The 23,313-nt window shown below is 39.9% G+C and overlaps 1 protein-coding gene across 1 annotated transcript in view; it reads right to left on the reverse strand.

The window, feature by feature from the left end:
• The window catches only part of cntfr (ciliary neurotrophic factor receptor), a 243,069-nt gene that overhangs the window by 128,488 nt on the left and 91,268 nt on the right, over positions 1-23,313 (reverse strand). Inside the window, exon 3 of the mRNA XM_083903061.1 lies at positions 18,627-18,708. Coding sequence (XP_083759187.1) covers positions 18,627-18,708 — 82 coding nt within the window. The remainder of the gene's footprint in view (positions 1-18,626; positions 18,709-23,313) is intronic.

The following is a 23,313-nucleotide window of genomic DNA, read 5'->3' on the forward strand; positions in this document are numbered from 1 at the left end:
GTGTGTGTGTGTCTAAGTGTGAAAAAGGTGTCGAAAACTTCAGCCCGAAGGTTTAATGCTTCTGCTACTAGATTACCTGAGCTGTGTGTGTGTGTGTGTAAGCGGCTGTGATAAATGTGCCATGTTAGCAATTTGACAGACTAGACTTCATGTTATCCTGCTAAAGGAATATGTCACACTCGCTGTGGTGTGGCCAATAATACATGGACCAAGCGAGAATTTGATATGTGGTTGTGTTCTCACATGGATTTCTTCAATATCTAATTTATTACATGGTATAAGTTTGGGTTTTTTAAAGGTTGAAATATGACATTGATTTTTACAGTGTAAAGGGCAGTATTTCAGTCTTTTTTTAACCAGAATAAAAACACCAAACCTTTAAAGGTCCAATATGTAACACATAGCGGGTTCAATGGGGGAAAACTCTTTGGGCAAGGCCTTTGCTTTTTAATTTGAATTTATTCATAATGTCTCATCTTTGTAAATTTATACATACATACATATATATATATTTATATATATTCATATTTGCACTCTTGCACACTGTACCAGCTACGGTTACAGCTTTTGGTAAACATCGGGTTGTATATTTATACTTTAAAAGCTTGCATCCTGTTCCTTATTTTAAGAGAAAACTTTTCCCCCGTTATATTCTTTATATCATCCTTTATTCATGTTTGTTTTCTTGTTAATATTCTCAATTTCGTTGCACCTATACAGTACAATGACATTAAAGACTATTCTATTCTAGATGTTTCTACAACAACCCAGAAGAACGAGCCAGAGCTGCTGTCATTTCCTAACAGACTTGTTGCAATCTGCATTAAATTAAATCTTTATATAAATATTAAATCACTATTTCTTTCCACACTCAACCTTTAACATCATTTTCAAAATGAAACCAAACTTGACTTTGGTTTTGTGATCCCTCGCCTTCATTTTTAGTGTTATTGTGGATATCGCGTCATTATTACTTATTTGGATCAGTGTAACTGCGTTAATTGCTCAGTAGTCAGTGGCGAGCGAGTGCGTTTGTCTAACCCCCTCCTGGTAAATCACCCACTTAACTCCAGCTTTAAATCCCTTGCACCTCACATCTGTAGATGATATTGCCCCATTTGCCAGTGCCTAAATGAGATACCCCATCACGGTGCCATGGCAGGCCACCGTAGACTATGACAGGACATTACGCCGCATAATGACCTGCTAGTCCTGGTGGATTATGCAATGTGGCGTCCCCAAGGCGAGGCGCACACAGCTGCAGGTCTGACAGTGATGGAGCAAACTGGGCTTCAGTGACTTGCTTAAGGGCATGTGGTTATTGTACCGAGCCCCAGCCTGTTATCTATTAGTAATGGAACAATCTCCCAAACCATTAGGCCATCAAGCCACTTGCATGAAATGCAAGAGGCACTGAAAACTCAGCACACACTGTCATACGAGAAAAAACACAACAACTGTCAGTAGAAAAGCACTTATGCTACATTTTAAGGGATTCAGCCTTCCAATTCAGCTGTTTTTGACATGTTTCCTATAAAATAAGTAGATTGACAAATCAAAATTAGGTTATTAACCCTTTAACACCGAGCCAACGTGTGGCTATTAGGGTCACTCGTGCTTTTGGAGGCGAATCAGCATCTTTCTGGGCAAAAAGTTGGGAAAATGTCTGTAAACGCCTGTTTTTGGACATTGTCAAAAACTCATACAAATGTAATATTTATTAAATATGATGTATAATGTTCAAACTTAAAATTTAACATTCAAAATATGGTGTTCATGTACAACTACATTGTTACTTCTTGTTTTTCTCCAGTTTAAATTGTTAAAACACTACTTTTACAGGCAGTAAATTGTAAATAACTGCCAGATATTGAACGTTATTCTGGACAAATAGGCAAAAAAACATTTTCTGGCCCTTTTACAGTTAAAATAAGCACAGTGTTAAAGGGTTAACAGTTTCCATGTGCCTAAACCATTTGTGCAAAGTCAAATGCTATGGTTAGTGGAGAATTGTTGAGAGCAGTGTTTAAATTCAAATAGAATGAAGGGCAAAAACTCTGGATTGACGTACAAACATCACACATTCATCAGCCAATATGAGAGTGGAGTGATTCATTCTTGTGTGAGTTTGTGTAAAGGAGTCAGCGTCGGCTTTCTATACAATACTTGCATACAATATATTTCCCCCCATGTGAAAAACGTCTGTTTCCTTGTCACAATTCTCTAATCTTTCCTGTACTTTCAACATCCCGGTGCTGCTGCTGTTTTTTTGTGAGTGTGATGGACAAGAACGCTTTGGGAATTTAAATTTGAAAAGACTGCAGACCCCAGACAAAACAGTATGAAGCATTCAGAAGCAAATGGATTTCCATGTATATCCATTCCTCACTGGGAAATCACACCTCAAGCTGAGGAAGGAAGACAATTGTCCTTTGACAAAAACACGGGCAGTAAATTTGCAAACTCACATCAGCAAACACGACAAATCAACACTCTGAAAGTCGGACGTTCACATGGGGAGAGATCTCTCGTCTGAGACACAAAGTCCTGAGCTGCAAAATAACAACGAGACGCAGACCTTTGATATTCCAGACTGTAATATAAGATAAAATATAATAAAATGTTTCCCAGACAACAACAACAAAGAAGCACTGGAAATGATAAAAGCTAAAAAATCTACTCCAGGTAATACCCCCAAAGATACTAATATTGTATTCATGATTAGTTTTTTCATCAATAGCTGAGTTCTGGGTTTTATTACAGACTCAAACACACTCGACTCCACTGATAAGCAGCGTGGTCGCCATGGGAAACAGCATATTAAACTGTAGCAGGGTTAAAAGAGGTCAGGATCAGGATAAGCCTAATCATGTTTTTGTTTTTGAGTTTTTGTTAAATGTCAAATTCATTTCTGGAGGCTTTATTCTCAGTATACTTTTTTTTTCTTTACACCATAATACAAGTAATCAGTTTGTATTCCAATCGTTAAATAAGTCTTGTCAGGTTTAAATGAAACATTTACGTTCCACACTGAAACTCTAACAAAGGTACATCCTGTGCTGTGCTTTACAGAAGAGGATTAGGGCCACACAGGTAAAACAATTAGTTTAAAGTCAGAATTCTGAGAATAAAGTCAGAATTCTTAGTTTAAAGTCAGTACTAAATAAATAAATAAGATACAATATTACTGTATAAATATAGTAAATGTTTTTTTCCTGCGTGGCCCTAATCCTCTTTCGTAGTGCTTAATTTCACTCGCACAGCACAGGAAAGTAAAAGACGTAAACTGAATTTCAGTGTGATGAATTTTCGCCCTGTGTGTCCCCTTTCTGCAACTTTCCCAAACCAACAATGCGTCACAGCGACGGCTCCTCGGTTCACGATAGATCAAATTAATTGTGTATATTTAGACGTGTTGCACCACTGAATGGGGTCCGAGACCCCTTTTAAAGCGGCTGATGATTCACTCTCTTGTGTCTTGGAAGAAAGTTTTATTGCAGAGCGACATTGGCCAAAAAAACTCAGCTCACACTTGCTGGAATTACATTAGAGTTCCTGGCAACATTAAGTTATTGAACAGTCTATCAGGAGGAGAATCTGGTGGTGGTGGTAGGGGGGAGAAGTATGTGGGGCTCAGTGATTTTAAGGGCATGGGAAAATGCAACTTGAGATTTAATGGGTTGGAATCAACAAAATGGCTTCGGAAACAGAAAATCTATCCTGCAAATGGTCACCAGGATCAATAGAGAGAGGGAGTTCTTCTTCTGTTCATCTGCAAATGAAAAGCTCTCTTTTTTTTAATAACTAGAATAAATTGATCTGTTAAGCTGATTTCTTAAAAAAAATCAAATTCGGCCTCTCTAATAGTGTTGAAAAAAAAAAGTTAACAGTTAAGCTATTTTGCAAAATCTCTCCCACAAACAGAGGAGTGCATAAATTAGAATTGAAACTAAACTCGATTACTAAATTAATCGTCAACTATTTTGATAATCGGTTTGATAGAAGCTTTTTTCATGATTAAAACAAGATTTCTGATTGTTTTAGCTTCTTAAATGTGAATATTTTCTTTGTTTCTTTGCTCCACATAACAAAGGAATCATTAAAACTGAATCATTTTTGGTTTGTGGACAAAACAAAGACATTCAAGAACATCGTCTTTTCAGGTTTGACAAACACATTTTCTGACATTTTATAGACCAAACGATTAATCGAGAAAATAATCAACAGATTAATCGATTGTGAAAATAATCGTTAGTTGCAGCTCTAGCATAAATATCGCTGTATAGGCGGCACAATCTATTACTTTTAAAGCCCTGAGATTGTATGCCATTAAATGTACAACAATGTGTTTTTAATCTGTACAAGAAAATCCACTGAAACACCTCAGAGCCAATAGTGCAATTTCCTCCCAACGGTTGACTTTAAATCTCACTAAATATTTACCCACTTTTATGCTCCGACACGGATGCAAACAGAAGCACACCCTCACACTTTAATGAGCTGGCACAAAGTTTATCAGGGCAACAACAATGGCCACGCACGACGAGTCGCTGAACCGCAACAAAAGAAGGTAAAAATGTCACACATATCTGTTTACAAAGGTCGTCTACACACCTGAGCACACACATTCACACACAACACAACAGATAATGTCAGGTCACTGAAACACACACACACTGCCCTCGGTCACATACAGCTTATAACACAGGAGTAGCATACACACACACTACCAACAATGTCATTATTTTTTTAGGATTTTATATAACATTAAATGAATCAGAAATACACTCGAGTTAGAATGCTAATGGATGATTAGAAAACCCTTGTGCAATTATGTTAGCACAGCTGAAAACACAGTTTTGCTTGTTCTTTGACGAAAGCAACGTTTTAAGGGCAAAATGATTATTTTGAATAAAAATCATTATTTCTATTCTTGTCAATGTCTTGACTATATTGTCTATTCATTGTGCAAGTCTTTTGATGAAAGTGTGACTTTTAATGGAACATACAAAAAAAATAATGTATAGGTGACCCCAAACTTTTGAACGGTACTGTATGTTGGCCACTTTATTAGGTACAAGAGAGGCACAAGATCTGCTGCAGCAAACCTCGGCCCTAACAAGCGGTTATTGCTTACTTTCTGTTGCCTTTTCTCTATTATTATGACCAGTCTGGTCGCTCTCCTCTGACCTTGACATCAACAAGGTCATTTTTGCCCGGATAACTGGGATAACCCGGATTTGTTCCTCAAACCATTCTCAGTAAACTGCTAGTAGAACTGGTTTGGATGTTTGCAGAGCGATAATAGATATTGCAACAGCTCAAAAAAAAAAACTAAATGCTACCTGACCCCAAAGCCATCACAGCACTTTGTTCACTATTTATTTGTCATTAAGCGCTGGCCTGCTGTGACCCCACTGTAAGCCTCATTAGAACATATTTCCACAAAATGAATAAATCACATTGGACAACACACACAGTCTCATTATTTAGCTATTTTGATAAAAAGGGAGACTGTTCACACTGACTCATGCGGGAGAATGTTGGCCCGCCACTGTTTCGCCTCAGAGAGAAAGAAAATGACAGATTCTCAGACTTCCACTCTCAAATATCACAGGAAGCCATCTCCGTCTGTTAAACGTCCGTTAATGAAAGTGTGTCCGAGGGAGGAGGTGGAGACGGAGGAGGACAAGGATGTTGATGAAGAAAGACAGAGTAGCGTGGAGAGATAAAAATGCAGCAGCAGCAGGAGGAGGACGACAGAGCCAAGAGAAGCCGCCGCTCATCTGTGTTCCTGTGCACATCGCCCGTATTGTGTTCCTTTTCCAATTTGAAAATGCCATTTCAGTGCAAGGACTCGGGTGAAATGAGAGTGGGATGGCTTTTTAGGGAATCCATACTCTGCATTCTCCTGGCCTTTGGTGTGCTGATGAGTAATGTAATAGTCTGAATTCTGTTTTGGGTCCCTATTATGCTTCGAGGTCCAAGGTTAGGGCCACTTTTACACAGTAGTGGGGTTTCGGCTGTCTTGTCAAATTAAAACAGATTCTCAAAAGCCTTACATTTTAACACTGAAACATTCTTCTTTTTTTTTCTTTTTTTATTAACGCTAGTTTGAAAAATTAAATATTCTGCCCTTTCTGAAACCACAAATGCATAATGAATGCGCACAACGTCAATAAACTAATATATCTGCAGTTGAAAGGGAGCCTTTTAGGGCCATCTGTCTGTGATCTCTGAAGAACAGCGCTGATCATAGATCTGCACCAAGTCAATCGACTTAACTTACGGAAGAGCTAGCAAAAACCTTTTGTGACCTTAAAGCCTCGTTTGACAAGTCATCAATAGACAGACACATGTCCTATACTATTTTAAACTCCTTGAAGGAGACATATTATAGCCTATTTCTAACGAAATAGTTAACCTAGTTCACTGGTGTCCTAATGAACATGTCTGTGACATGCTTTGGTCAAAATACCTTAAGGATGAAGCACCACAGCAGTTCAATCACCCTGCCAAAACAGCCCTGTTCAGAACGCGTTTTGAGTGCCTGTCTCTTTAAATGCAAATGAGACACAGGAAACTATGTCAGCGTCACTGAGGCTCCGGCAGCTAACAGCAGGTAGCATTTGGAAAAGCAATCGTTTGCTGAGTCCAGCAGGCAAATTGCCATCATATATAAAATGTAAATCCTCTGAGGCCGGAAGTTTGTGTAGAACTCTGTGCTGCACTGTGCAGCCAAGAATAGAACACTTCATGGACTTCTGCTCTTCCAGATACTATTGAGACAAAACGGTGCTCTGCGAGACAACAATTCTAGGAATGTCTCATTGTGACGTAGCAATGACGCAGAAGTTACCATTGCATGTTTTAGCTCCTGTACTTAGACTGAGGAGGACCACCAAAACATGAGTGAGTCATCTTTTTTTCACACTTGGCCTACTCATAGCACCTCCACAGTCCCAAATATAAGTATTAAAATGATTAAAAAGTTGATTTTGCATAATATGTCTCCTTTAAGAGTCTCCTTTAAGATAAAATCCTCACAGCGTCTACCTAACAGCTGCAAAGAGTAAATAACAATCATCTCCAGCAAAGTGAATTCAAGCTCAAACGCTACCGGTAAACAAAGCCCTTGAAACCATCAGTTTGGTCCAAGGTTTTGAGAGAGCAGTGTAACTGAAATGTCAATGTCAATGTGGAGTAACTGCTTCAGACTTTTGGGAAAGAGCCATCGCAGAGAGCGAGAGCTAGAGAGTGAGGGAGAGCCTTGATCAAAGCTTTACTGGGAATCCCTCCTAAAAGATTAATGAGTTAAATGAGCTGGATATGACACAAAAAACACACACACAGCTCATAGATAGTGAGATTCCGAGATTTCATATCTCTGCATAGGGGACCGTGATTGGTTGGAAATGGTCCATTACCAGAGAGATTGTTATCAGATATTCGGGAAACCCTGTGTCTATACGGAACCAATTAGAGAACATTCACAACCAAACAACAATGGATTCTGCAAATATTTGCTTTTATCATATCATATGCTTTTGTCTCTCTTGTGTAAAATTCATAGCGTGTGATTTCATTTTAAGAGAGGGACAATGGAGGCTGTTTCCATGTGTTACATCTTTCTTAGGCTTGTTTTTTGAAGGCTACGACCACTAAATGGTTGGTGTAATGGTTAGCACAAAACCCCGGTTTGAGACTATGGAATTATTTTCCATCAAACAACACTTTTTAAGAAGAAAAAAAAAGATCTATTTAATCATTCATTTGTTCTTTGAGTCTTGTTTTTTGTTGTTTGTGGTCAGCCTTAGGAAACCGCCTGCTAATTGGCTACTGAGTTTTGGAGTGACAGCTAAATAGACCAGAGGTTGTCACAGTTTGGAGTCACTGTCCGACTGGAATTCATTCCGCAAGTTTTCCCCCGTCAACATCCAACAAAAAAATTGTAAATATCTGACGTTTATAATCTGACAAACTTTAGATATTTACAATCAGGCAGCTTCCTAAGGCCCGCCCACACACAGAAAACCAATCAATAATGTTTTGGTTCTTAAAGCCTCTGTAAACCCAAATCCACATGTTAAAAATGCTTATATTATATCAAAGTTAAGTGTCTCATGAAGCATCCACAGAAGTCTGAGGGAAAATAACTATTAAAAAACCTGGTTTGAAAACAGCTCATTTTGCTGTTTAGACTGGTTTAGACCACTGCTCAGGACAGTGTGGGCGTGGCAGATAATGCTCTTGATTGACAGTCACGCCGAGGGCAGAGGGACCGTTCCCCGAGGATCGCTCCCCAAGGACCGATCCGGCTGTCTGATTTCAGCGATAGCCCGCCCGGCCGCTGACGAACCCACCCAGTGATGAGGAGGCAGCCAGCGGGGACGAGAGAAGGCACAGCGAGTACACATGTCCGCGTCACGGTATCGCTGTAAAGCAGACGGCCAGAGCCGCCTGCCACCTTTCGCCCTGAGCCTTTCCAAGCCGACCTAGAACTGCTCGCGGCGCACCACAGGCGGAGGAAATAGAGATATATTTTTAGGGCTGAGACATCGTGGCATACGGGGCAAATGTATGGCTGGCCCAGTCGAGGTTACCACCACACACCCAATATATTTATTTGCATTTAATGCTTTGTACAATATGCTTTACGTATTAATAATGCTTTATTCAATAATAAGGTTAAAAAAGTAAGTAACACCCTCCGGATTTGATCTATGACCTTCGCGGTTCAAATCCACCTACTTAACCGCTGGACTACCGCTGCTATTCTTTTGTATACAGTATGTGTCAAAAGAATATTTATGGATGTATTGGCTCACCGTTTTTAACCGTTCGTCTCTGGGCTGTATGATGGCATACGCCTCAGCGATAACTCCGCCCAATTGGAACCGACTTTTCAACAATATAAAAGACAAATATTTCGAATTTGGATGAAAACTGATTTATAATATTTTCACATGTTAAATATTATGTACATCAGACCCTAAATTACATAGTTAGACTTTTGTGGATTTGGGTTTACAGAGGCTTTACATAAAAAGTGTTGTTTGATTTGTGAAAAGTGTTATTGACACAAATCTAATACCTTACGAGACCCGCTCAGAAGCCTATGCTAGCTGAGATTGGCACAGTACCCCCCAAGACCGTTATGTGGATGATATAGCAGTAGAAAATGGATGGATGGGCAATTTTATAGCATTATTATTTAAAATGCATGTGCTAAAACTTGTTATTAATTGCAATTCAGCACTTCCAACTCTGAGGTCCTGGTCCTCTGCAACAATGGACCACTCCTGTTGCTGCCCAAAGTAGACGAGTTCAACTATCTCAGAATCTTGTTCCCAAGTAAGGACAAAATGGAGCTTGAGACTGACTGACAGGCAGGCATTGTGCCGGACAGCTGTGGTCAGGAGGGAGCTGAGCTGGAAGGCAAAGCTATCGAAAGCTTGTTCCAAAACCTCCCCTGTGGTTCTGAGCTTTGGGAGGTGACTGAAAGAAAGAAAATGTGAATTCAAGTGGCTGAGATGAGTTTCCTCCGAACGGTGGTTGAGCTTACCCTCAGAGACGGGGGGTAGCTCAGAGTGCAGTCGCTCGCTCTGCCGCATGAAAGTGAGTCGGCAGAAGTGGTTCAAGCAGCTGATCACGATGCTTCCTTGCACACAGTCGATTGGGTGTTTTCCCCGACATGTTCAACTAGCAAGAGAATCATGTTCAGACTAGGAAGAAACTGGGGAAATTATAAATCTCATTTGGCCTGGGAACATTTCAGCTGCCCCCAGGAGGAGCAAGAAAAGGGTGCAGGGACATCTCTACACTTACTATCATCAACTCAGAATGAGCGGATAGATGATTTAGACAAACTTGTATGCGAGTCTCTGCCTTGCCAGAAAAAGGGTTAAACCATGATACTGGCTTGTATTATTTATAAACCTCTGAGTCTCTGTTTGTAGATTATATTTTTCTCCTTCATCTTCCCTCCCCATATTACACTTATGACGCTTTTCCATGATACAGCTCTAGCACAACTACTCGGTTTGGCTTGAGATTCGTCTCACGATCTGTGTTTTTTGGCCATGCTGTCACTAAATACACCAGACTCCTCTGTTAAATATTGCTATTTTTAGACATTTCCATTGCTAAAGGTTGGAGGTTAACAAACATTAGACCTTTTAACTGATCTACAGTTCTGCATTGATCTGTTTGATTCTTGTGTCAGGCGCTGCACTCCCGACTCTCGAAGACACTCTCTGATCAATCAGTGGCCGACAGTCTGTCAACGTCACATTTTAGTATTGGCTCAGCTCCCTTGGAACCTCGGCAGAGAAGGCACTAAAAAAAAGCACCAGATACCAGGTTCTGTCACTAATGGAAAAGCCCAAAAAATTAGTAGATTCATGCGAGAACTGACCAATAAATGCAAATTATTGCCCCCTCTTTCAAAATATCACCATCAGATGTTCTCCTTAACACCCAGTACCATAATCTAGCCAGCCAATCAAAAGGCAACCTCTATACACCAGTGTCAAACAATCACTTCTCAGCCTCTCTGCAATCAGACAGGCACTCAGTTGATCTTCCTGTCTGCTCGTGTGTTAGTGACAATCTAATACTGTGCAAGGATTAGCTGGCGAACAGGTGCTGAAAGTGTTGTTTCTTCCATTAAGCTAGTCACAGACTAATCAACTGGTCACAAGGTTAATTGCCGGAGCACTACGTTCAAAGCAATCTGAATTGTAGAACGGTGCAGACACTGATAATTGGAAAAGCATATTACAATTTTAGGATTGCTGTTCCTCTTTCAGCATAAAATCATATCACTATAGACACATTTGTCTTTATTCTCGTGCATGCATTCCAAGGCCATGACTGAACGGTACTCGTATGACTTTACTCCACCTACCTGCCGATCACGACTATAATCCGTCTGCCAATCCAGTCAGTCAATCAATCGGCTGAGCTCCGGCTTGAATTTAATACCAAACAGGAAACACTGATTACAGTGAGTGCTACTCAGGATAATGAGAGCAAACAAGGCTCCCCCCACCAGCACATACAAGCAAACAGACGTGCGCACAACACACAAGACATACGTTATTATTATTTTTTGTGTGTGTGTTCTGATTATTTAATAATTCAAAACGGCTGTCTGTTTTCTCTGATGACACATCGGAGTTCTGTTCAATCCCATGAATAATGGATGACATTAAGTCGCCTGGATTTGTCTTTTGCACTTCTGAGCGTGCACATAATATTATTATTCACAAATGACGAGCGGGCGGCTAATTTTTTTCATGACTCTGACTCATGAGACTTTTTTGGGAGTGTCAACTTAATACTTTTCCATTAAGTTGACACTCCCGTCATACTACAGTGTGTGTTGTTATTGAAAGCAGATGATTGTGTTGGATGCGTACATGTTGAACTCTATACTTACGGAGAGTTAGGCGTTGTAATTGTACAATCATACAATTGTAATTGTAATTTATTTTCGTTGTACTGTATGTATAAATAGGGTAATTGATATAAATCTAAAATAGTATATTTTCATCCTCCATTCTGGGCTTATTGACGCTTATTAATCAAATTGTGTATACTACCATACAAAAGTCTGGGGTCACTTTAACGTTATGAATATAACATTAAATGAATCAGAAATACATTATATACATTGTTAATGTGGTAACCGACTATTATAGCTGCAAACGTTCCTTGAATCCTTGTGCAATTATGTTAGCACAGCTGGAAACAGTTTTGCTGGTTCTTTGACGAAAGGGCAAAATGATTAATTTGAATAAAAATCATTATTTCTAATCTTGTGTCTTGACTATATTTTCTATTCATTTTACAACTCTTTTGATGAATAAAAGTGTGTTTGTATGGAAAACATAAAAAAATGTATAGGTGTCCCCAAGCTTTTGAGCAGTAGTGTATGTATTGATATACATTTGAAAATAGTATTTTTTCATCCTCCATTCTTGGCGTACTGACGCTTATGGATCAAATTGTGTACATTAGATATCGTTGTAATGCACGGCAGGGGAGATTGGATCAGACACTTAACAACAGGGTGTGTGGATAAATAAAGCTGTAATGTAGCAAAAATGTTAAGCTCAGACATGTCAGAGGAGTAGAGCGCAGCAGCACGGGGTCGAATCATGAGGAAATAAACGCACAGCTTTGACAGCTGTAATACCATTGAATTAGTATCAGCATTAACCACTTACTACTGTCTCTCCTTCGGCTCCCTTCCCCTCATCCCAGTTCCTGATCTGTGTCTCTCTCTTGCACTCTCCCTCCTCTGTCCACAGTAATTACATGGAATCAATGTGAGGTAAAGAAGCCGGAGAGGAAACGCAGTGAATTAAAAAAATAAAAACTTTCAGCAGTGACGGCCGCACAGCGTCAGCGACAAATGATGTCATGGCCAATAAATCCACTGGTGACCGTTTGGGTGATGGATAAAAGGATGAGAGAGGAGGTGGAGATAGATGTGGTGTAAAGAGGGCCAAACATCCCCAGAGAGGAAGTCATAAAAATAATTAAGAAGGGAGGGGCGGTGGGGCTGGGGGGGGGAAAAGATTAAGAATGAAAAAAAACAAAAATTAACAACAAGTGTGGATGAAAGGGAGGAAAAAGGGGGGATGGAGTTGAGAGGGGAAATTGAGAGGCATAAAAGAGACAGATGGAAGGAGAGAGGGAGCGATGGAAGGAATGATTATGAGTGGAAACGCACTCACGTCTCTCAATCAGGATATGGACTCCCAATAAATAACATGCTCTCTCTCTCAGTCAACAGCATGATGTCACCACATTCACACACGGACATGCACACACGCACATGCACATGCACACAAACACACACACACACACACACACACACAACAAGGTTGAGATGGCAACGTGGAAGCAACTGCACGGTTGCTTTATAGAGAAAACAAAACATTTACTCTAAAATCCAAATTTCTAGGTGCATTTATGCAGTTATTATGTTTGAGTAAAACAAGATTGTTAATGTTTAAAGGCCTTGAATTGCTCAGGGACTTTGTGGCGTACCTCAGAATTAAAGTAAGAGAAATAAAAGAAAGGGAAAATGAGGAAAAGAAAAAACAGTATTTGTGATAGAGTTTCTTACTGGGCGAGTGTGTGTGTGGGAAAAGTACAATGTAGTAAATGATCTGTATTTACAGCACATGCTGTGCTCTTAAGCGGGCTGGCACGGCAACAAAAAGGAAATTGGGTTTAAGTGTCTTGTCCGGGGAGCCATCGGTTCTTCTAATTAATCCTTAGTCTATCAAAAACACAAAATGAAGCTCTTCCTGGAGTTCTCGACATGAAAATTTCACTGTTTGGTAGTTGATGTTCAATATCTTAAAGGGATACTTCACCGATTTGAATGTGGCTTTTTATTGCTAGAATAGCAGTAGTATTATTTAGAAAATGTGCTTCCCTCCCTCAGTTTTTCACTGAGTTGTAAAAAAATCTGTTTTCCATTTTCAAAGTTTGCCCTACTGTGAAACGCGTCATTTGACTCACAGTAGGGCACATTTGGATAAGGGAAAACAGATTTTTTTACAAGACGTGCACAGTCAGAATACGTCCATAATGAGGTATAGATCACTGTTAGCATCAAGGTGAGTCACAGCCATCGTGATGACTTAGCTCAGAATTGTTTCTAAATGTCAATAACTGGGCTTCCTGCCATGTGTATTGTCCTGTACGTCTCTGTCTTCCATCCCAATGCTTTTATCCTAAAACTACATTAAAGAAGACGTGGACTTCGGGGCTGCAACCTCCAGAGGAAGTGGAAGGACACATTGGCAGGTCAAGGTCAAGGATTTCCACAATAGCCTCACAGCCTCACGGCGAGCAAATGCTGGTGCACCTCACCTCCTCACCTCAGGAGAATACTGTGCCTATAGAGCTGCATTAAACACAACAACTGAATAAGTTATCAGTCCTTTTCGGGGTTTGTTTGTTTACTTTCTCCTCCTCCTCCTCGCCCACAGGGAGGTGCAGAGGTCAGGTTCAGCAGAGCAGATATGACGTGTCTAGCTTGACATTTGGTGTCTTTTGCTTCGAGAACAGCGGGGAAAACATTTGTTACCGTCGATGCTAACAGCTCAACATATTCAAGGATAATCCATTGACTGACTCTGTTGCTCTCTGCACTGAGGTTTATACCAAGGTTAGACCTGAAGTTGTACCTTTTCATATGAATGCGAGGATTAAGTTGTTGTATAAAGCAGCTTGAACAACTGCCTGTTATCATCTCTGCTCATATCTGTCCTCATTACTCTTTTGTGTCTACCATTCTACTCCATCCCATCGTCTTTTTTGCACCGACACTCAAAAATCTAATACTTGTTCAAGGGTGTGTGATTGGCGTGATCTCTGACTCTGACACTCGTTTCTCTGCAAGCTTTCTATTCCCCGCCTTTGTTGATTCATGAGATGTTTCCTTTTTGCTACGACTTACATCAAGACGTTGTTGTTCTTCTTCTCCAGGCAACATGAGTCATTTTACAAAAGAGTGGAATAAACTCCATGCACTTTCCTCAGTTTCATAAGCATAGTTGTTTTTTTATATATATGTGAAGGTCTTGCTGTTGTCGAGTACTGGCAGAAATAATTCAGTTAAGAAATAATTAGCTTGTAACTTCTGGTATATTTCTTAATTTTATTCAATAGCTTGTTGAACAATATTGATTTTTTATGTTTACTCCTCTAGCTGCCTTCTGCTCTCATTCATTCATTCATTGTATACCTCTTTATCCTTAACGTGAGGGGTCAGGGGGGCTGCTGGTGCCAATTCCAGCTGACATAAAGCGAATAACCGCAGGTACAACATATAGAGACAAAACAAGTGTTCACTCATACCTATGGGCAGTTAACCTCTGCATGGTTTTGGACATGTGGGACGAAACTGGAGAACCCAGAGAGCCCTGGAGAAACCTGGAGAACCCAGAGAACTCTGGAAAAGTCTGGAGAACCCTGGACATGTAAGATGGACACAAAAAGGTCCAAACCACAACCTTCTCTGCATGTTTTGGACATGTAGGACAAAACCAGAAAACCCAGAGAGCCCTGGAGAACCCTGGAGAACCCAGAGAACTCTGGAAAAGTCTGGAGAACCCTGGACATGTAAGATGGACACAAAAAGGTCCAAACCACAACATTCTCTGCATGTTTTGGACATGTAGGACAAAACCAGAGAACCCAGAGAGCCCTGGAGAACCCAGAGAACTCTGGAAAAGTCTGGAGAACCCTGGACATGTAAGATAGACACAAAAAGGTCCAAACCACAACCTTCTCTGCATGATTTTGGTAAGCTGGAAACAAAAAAGGTCCAGACCAGGACGCAAACCAGCAATCTACTTACTGTGAGGCAACAGTCACTTCTGCTGCACAAATTTATTCAAATTCATTTCAAAATCTTCACACGATCTTAAATCTTAAAATAAAGGCACTTCATCTGGTCAAATCTGGCCTCCTCAGTGTTAACTGAACGCCGTTTTAAACGTAATCTTCAGCTACATCGTCCTGGATGAGCTGAAGGAGTGAGTTGCTCTGTCTCTCAGTCCCATTGCGCTCTATCCTGTATCCAGGTCTTCATCTTCTCATCTTCTACCACGATGTGGGTTTTCTCCCAATGTTTCTTATTCATTGATGGCGTCTTATTCTCTATATTTGTTCTGTACACTCTCTCTCACAGATTGACTCAGACCTACGGTTTAACACATGCGTTATTTCAAGTTCTCACGTTCTATCCATTTGTAGTGGATATGTATGTATGTCAATATGAGGTATTCATCTCTGTGAATGTGAACGTGTGAATGTGTGAAACACTGCCAAGCAGGGCATACATACTGTAGCCTACTCCAGGGAACTCAGTCAGTCAAAGAGGCGAGCAATTTGTCAGAGAAATACGGCACTTTCCAAGATAGACAGATGTGTGTGTTTGACGTGTGGGGCAAAGCTACATCTGGAGACACCGTGAGTGATATGTGGTTATGCCTCTGTGTTATGATGGCTTTTCATGTCAAGGTATTTGTGTTAAACAGTGTTTGTAAGCGAGAAAACACACACACACGTGCACACACGTTTTTGTTTGTTTCAAAGACAGAACTGTCAGCTCTTCTTTCTTGCATGCACGTAATTCATTCCTCCCTGTGCTGATGTTATATCCCTGAAGTGTTGCCTTTTCACCTCTCTCTGTTGACTCTCTATATTTTCCTTTTCTTAAAATTAAAAAAAAAAAGCACAAAATTAAAGACTGATTGGTGGCTGACGATGGACGAGTGCAGTACAACTCCGCTCCGTTTCATTTAAATTCAAGATGTCACTTATTAAATCAGTTTTACAGTTTACAGAGTTCCACGTCACTTCCACATAACTTTTTCGAAAGGAAATAAGATAAATAAATGCACCTTCCGCACACACACCGAGTCCCATTTGGAACAAAAGTCTTTTAGTCCCAAACTCTTTTTCCATCAGACCTCAATTATAATTCCTCCTGAGTTTCATTTTCAATTTGTCCATCTGTCTGTTTCCATTTCCCCTACCATCATTTTTCTATTTCCATAATTCCTTCAAGTCTCCACAACTATTCTCCTATTTTATTCTTTTATTTTATATATCACTCTTTCACCAAACTTCATTGCCACATTCACCTCTTATCTCTAAAGACAAAGATTCCTGTTGCCTTAGACGTTTCTGCACAGTTGGTACATGTGTTTACTCGTGTGTGTGTGTGTGTGTGTGTGTGACCCTCGTGACTGGGAACTTATTGACTTCCTTGGACTCTTTCTTTCTTTGGGTGAGCTGACTTAAACAGTGCTTCCTCATTGGTTAACAAGCCAAGGCCGCTCTTTACGAAGAGTCAAGTGACAAATTGACTCCCTCACACACACACTCACACACACACACGCACACACACACACACACACACACTCACACACACACACACACACACACACACACACACACACACACACACACACACACACACACACACACACACACTGACACACACACTGACACACAGACAAACACACATAGAAAGTGTAATTTATAGTCGTGCATTCTCTGTGAACTCTCAGTAGAGCTGCATTATGTGGCTCTTTTTTTCAGCTCCACCTTCTTCTTTCTTTTTTCCCTGACTCAAAACCTCAACACACAAATCATTTGAAACATGCTCATGATCATCAGTTGACCTGACTGGCTTCTTTGTTGAAATCCCTTATTTGTTGTGGACGTAGCCTTGGCAATGTCGGCACAATATTATCAGAATGCAATTGAGGGGATGACGAGTGAGATTGGCTCACCTATTGTTTCTCTGTTTGTGAATGAGGGGGAAAAAAAGTGAATTCCAACTCCACGGGTAAGTTTTCCTTCTTTTTTTCACTGGCCCTTTTATTAGGAACACTAGTTCAACTGCTTCAACCAAGAGATTTAAAGTGACTTGAATGGATGTGGCATGTATAGAGGACCAAAAAAGACAAAACAATATATATACATATATATATATAAATACATTCATAAATACATGTATAAATAAATAAATATATGTAAAAATACATTCATAAATACATGTATAAATAAATAAATATATGTAAAAATACAGAAATAGTCCTTTTCATGATGTTTTTTTTTTATTGATGTATTTATTTATTTAAATATTTAATTCTGCTGTTATTTATTTATTTATGTATTGTTCTGCCATTGTTGGTCCTCCATAGGCATGGTTGTTGATGCTAGACAAGCTGGTGTTTTTCAGAGGCTGTAGTTTGTGCACAACCTTTGCTAGAGTTTACAGAGAATGCAGTTCATTGGGTCGAAAATGCCTTTGTTGGCGGCCAGCGGTCACAAGTGAATGAAATGTCAGAAAACAGTAGAAACAGTAGGTCAAACAAAATACTTCCTACGACCAGTGTACGGAGAAAACTGTACGTCCCTGAACGCACAACATGTCAAACCTCGAGCCACAGAGCTCAATGTTTACCGTGATATTAAAAATTTAAAGGTATCAACTCCACTAAAAATGTTCTGCCCCTTTTCTTCCAGGTTGGTGCAAGCACTTTTTTGGCCGTGTTTTTGATTTGTACAATCACATTTCAGAGCTCTAATCGTGATATAATGACACTGTGATGCCATTTGTCTCATACTGATCCATGCCTAGACATGTGTACATCATAAAGTGGAAACTGTAACTTCCTATAGTTGCATAGACCCAAAATAGAAGAGTAATCCTTACACCAGTCGTGAACTACTTCACAATAATAATAATAATGATAATAATAAAACACAGGATTCTTATTCAGACAATGAAGATATCACATCAGCAGGACAGCAGCAACTTAATTATTGAAGAGCGAAAAAATAGACTGGAAGCAGAAATAATAAAACAGTAGTAGGAGAGAGAAGGAGAAAAGAAGAGCTCAGAGGAGGACATGAGATTGAGAGGAAGAAAAGAGCCAAGGCGAATAAATTAAAGTCAATCAGGACCATTTGGTTGGACCAGACAAAAACAGAACAAGCGGAGGCAGAGAATGGGGGGGGGCTCGGCAGAGCACGGAGCAGTGACAGTGTAATAAAAGATAAAAAAAATGCAAACTCACCGAGCTGACTGCGTCTCTGAGCATAGGCTACCACCACTGCCGCCAGGACTACACAGCACAGCGATGTCACAAGGTTTGCCATCTGTAGACACACACACAAGCAAAGTCATCAGCGTGAGGCGCGTGCAGGAGACAGAGAGCTGGCGAGCGAGTGAGTGAGTATGTGCCACCCCCCCCCCCCCCTCCCGTCATCCAGGATGACTGACAGACCCATAGACACCTACAGCAGCATGTAAGAGATGGACAGATAGCTGCTTCCTGTCCTCACTCTCTACACTAATAGTCCCTGAAGTGTTCTTCCCCCCCTCTCTGTCTGTTAAAGTTTCCCCTCTTATTCATCAAAATCCCTTATTTTAAAAGGGGATTTACTTTTCTCCCACTGCTGTTATCCCTTTTATTGCACCCCCCCTACACACACACACACACTTCCTCTCTTTCCTTCTTTCTCTCTGTTCATCAGCCTAATGGGTCCATCCTCTCTGGGATGGGCTATGGCCAGCAGCTCTTAAAGCTATAGCACACACTACCAACAAACACAGCTTTCATGTGGGGCGAAAACAACTTCAAGGACAACCCCCGTTTTCCTTGACTCATTTATTTTATTCTGTCCTATTTGTTTGGACCGTTTTTGGACAATTCAACACTTTGGCAAAGTTTATCAAAAGAAAAAAAACATTCTGAGGTTTCAAGTCTACAGAACATGATTAGGGCTGCCACACAGGAAAAAATTTGAGTTCTGACTTTAAAACACAGAATTCTGACTTTATTCTCAGAATTCTGACTTTAATCTATTCTGACTTTAAACTTATTCTCAGAATTCTGACTTCATTCTCAGAATTCTGACTTTATTCTCAGAATTCTGAAAACTTTATTCTAATTCTAACGACTTTATTCTAATGCTGACTTTAAACTCAGAAGTTTAAAGTTTAAAGTCAAGTGAAGTTGTGTGGCCCTCGACCTCTTCCGTACATGTCTGCACGTTGAATGTGAAGCTGCTGCTGACAGATGGCTATATTAGCTTAGCACAAAGACAGCCGATAGCAGGAAACCTAATTGTACCAATTAACAGCACTAATATGCGTCATGAGTATAATCTGTGAAAAAGTGCTTGAGCCTGCATGACATTGCAGGCTTTCATTGAAAGCCCTGGCAAACAGATTATTAGCTACAGCACAAGTTCACATTAAACCACATTCATTTCAGCAGGAATTTACAGTTGCAAATAAAAGTTGTGCAAATAAAGGACAGCCGTCACTGTTTGAGCTCTATAGAAGACATACATGGAGTGTCTGTGTACATGTACAGCAAATGGGAGACCACCAGCAGTGACGCAGCGTACAGATAAAGGGTCACAGATGCTACAAGGAAAAAGTTGACTAAGTTCAAAGAGTCATCCCTTGGATTTGTGACAAGCCAAACACTATGGTCTTGGTGGTCTACAGTGAAGTCATTATGTGAAGTCGTGTGGTGTAAAAAAAAAAAAAAGTACACAGAGATCCTTTGACTTTGAAAGTATAGTGTGCAGTGTGACATCGGCTTTAGGAAGCATGTTTGGTTGTAGTCTCTCAGGGGACACAAGACACTGCGGTTTATAAGGAAACTCCTAGACTGTCAAAAGCTATGGACGATCTGGCAATCTGTCCAGGGTGTGACCTCCACCTATCGCACCATGTCAGCTGAGATTGGCACAGCACCACTGCGCGACCCTCATGTGGAGGATAAAGCGGTAGAAAATGGATGGATGTATAGCAGAAAGCTATTTATACGTACTTAATAACTGCCAGATATCGAAAGTGAAAGTTATCTCAGAAAAAGGAGCAGAAGAACTCGCTCATTAAGCATTTTTTGGCCAATTCTATAGCCATTAAATCAATCTAAATGTACAGATTTATTCCTGCTTACAACAGAAACAGACAAAATATGAGGTCAGAGGTGATATGATACTGACAAAAAAAACCCCAAAGCCACTTAGACTAGAATGAATCCTCAATCCTGGTCAAGCCCACATAAGTAGGATGGATGCCTGCCAACGAGGAGGCCTGAATCCCGATTCTTCCGTGATTAAAGTGTGGCCTCACTTGTCTCTTGTCTCGCTTTCCCCCATCCCTCCCTCCTCCTCCTCTTCGTCTGCTCGGGGGATGCTGAGATTAGCTGTTGCTAACGGTGTCAGTGTCTCCGTGAGTTGGAGAAAAGTGTGAGCACTCCAAAATAGAGGCAGGAGAAAGGAAAGTGAATTTCCTTGTTCTTGTTTAATGCAAGGCTCCAGCTGTTAGGAACCACTGTCATCTCCCGTTACATCCTGTTCTTTGTTTAGCTTTGTCCTCTTTTTTTTTCTCTCCTCGATTCTCTTTTCCACATCTCCTCTATTACCTCGAATCTTTCTCACCATCTTCACTCGGATTGCCTCCTTCAGGTCACACACTTCACTCTCTCTCTGTCCGTCTTTGTTAAGGCTGGACATAAACACACCACCACATCTTGTTTAAGCATCTCAGGCAGAAAAAAAAGAGAAAGAAAGAAAGAAAGAAACATAGCTGCTGAGTATTCCTGAGTGACGTTCAAGAACATGCAAAAGCTTTTAAAGTCCGATGTCAAAAGGCAATAAAACGGTCAAAGACAAAGAGGGGGAAACCGACTTAGTGGTGTTTGTGAGAGAAAAGCTTCTCATCGCTGAGATCAAGCAAAGGTTTACTTTAACTACACAACTCATTCTGACAACAATCAAAGAAAGAAAAACTTTTGCACCTGAATTATTTATTGATTAAAGGAGTGTGGAGTTTGTTTTGTTTTATTTTTTTTGTCAAAGCCATGCACAGTCATTAAAATATTTATGCTTGACATAATAGTACTAAAGAAATACTTTTGAAAAAGGATGAAACTAAAAAGGAAAAGTTGATTTTATAGACAAGATTGGGCTTATGGGGGCTGCATAGTGCATAAATTAATATAAGAAAATAGAAACTGAATTATTGCTGCATTCTTCTGAATTAATTTTTTTCTCTTGTAAAACTTGAAGCATTTACTATATATATAACTATATACTTTATTTGTTTTATTTATATTTAGTTAATTTGCAGAATGTGCTTCAGTTGTCATGTTCAAATCAAAATAACCTTGGTAACACTTTATTCACACATATTCACCATTAAATAGGTGCTTACTAACATATATATATATATATATATATATATGTATATATATATATATATATATATATATATATATATATATATATATATGCGTGGCATACTAGCCCTTTATTATTAAATATTAAGGACGCATTAACACCTTATGTAGGAAAAATCTTATTTCATGTCATAATAGAGGTAAAATAAGGTTATATAGAATAAGGTGGTAATATGTGCTTAATGAATACATATAAAGTGCTAGTATGCTACCTATATATTAGTAGTAAGCACCTAGTTAATGGTGAATATGTGTTCCCTAATCTAAAGTGTTACATTTCACTTCAGAGTAAAGGGGGAACTTTAAGCTTGACTTATATTGTGATATATATAGAGATGTTATATCGTGTTACAATAAAAATCAACCAGCCCTGTTCCCCACTAATTAAAATAGTGAAAACATATAGATTTTGCACTTCACTTTAAGGTGCTGTTGTTGTAGCTGCACGCATTTAATTGCAGAACTTTTTGTCTTGAAGAAAGAAAATAAAAGACTTCACTCAAGTTTATTTTTGCATTCGCAGGATATTAACAAAACTTTGAGCTCACAATGAAACCAGCGTGGATCGATTTAGAGGTGTGGTGATGGAAATGTGAGTTTAGTCCTATACTTTTGAGTTTAAATATATTAAAAGATGAGGCTTCCTGTGATTGTGCACCTGTGACTGTGAAAGATGGGACGAGTAAGTGGAAGTCTGAGAGATTGTGTGCACGCCCAGCTCAGTGTGTGTGTGTGTGTGTGAGTGATTGGCAGCTCATATGTATTTCATCTGGGCTGATATTGGGGAGAGTGACAGGGGGTGAAATTAAAATTGCATCCCTTGTCAGAGCATCACAATCCCCCTCCCATTTCTGCTGTTCAGTTTCTAAGTGCTGCTTTGCCCATCAAAACGTAAATGGCATGTGCTTGTGTGTGTGTTCGTTTTTGGAGTGTGCATACACACTCTCTTTCTGTGTGTGTGTGTGTGTGTGTGTGTGTGTGTGTGTGTGTGTGTGTGTGTGTGTGTGTGTGTGTGTGTGTGTGTGTGTGAAGATGTGGGGGCATTTAGCCCATCTATCAGCAAAACAATACAGTTTTGAAATGTGACAGCCTCGGATCGCTCACATAATGATAGCCCACAGGCGGTTAGCGCTGCAATCACACATACTCAATACATACCCGGACCCCTCCCATTTTATTCCACCCCTCCTTTCGTGCCATCTCCCATATTTATTTATTTATTCATTTCTTATTGGAGGGGAAAAGGCTGAATAGGCGTGATTCTTTTTTGGCTGCTTAATTAAAATATATAATTCATGGCTGCGTCAAATGATTTTTTTTTTTTGCCTCTGCGTCTTTGTGGAGTCCGATTTGGGAACATTTGCATTTAAATTGGAAAGCCAGGAGGGAAATACACTAGGCGGGCCAGGGTGTGTGTGTGTGTGTGTGTGTGTGTGTGTGTGTGTGTGTGAAGTTATAAGGCATCCTTCTTTTAAACAAATGCACAACTGTACACTGTCCT

Source organism: Microchirus variegatus (genome assembly GCF_963457635.1).
Source record: "Microchirus variegatus genome assembly, chromosome: 16".
NCBI classification, from domain to species: Eukaryota; Metazoa; Chordata; class Actinopteri; order Pleuronectiformes; family Soleidae; genus Microchirus; species Microchirus variegatus.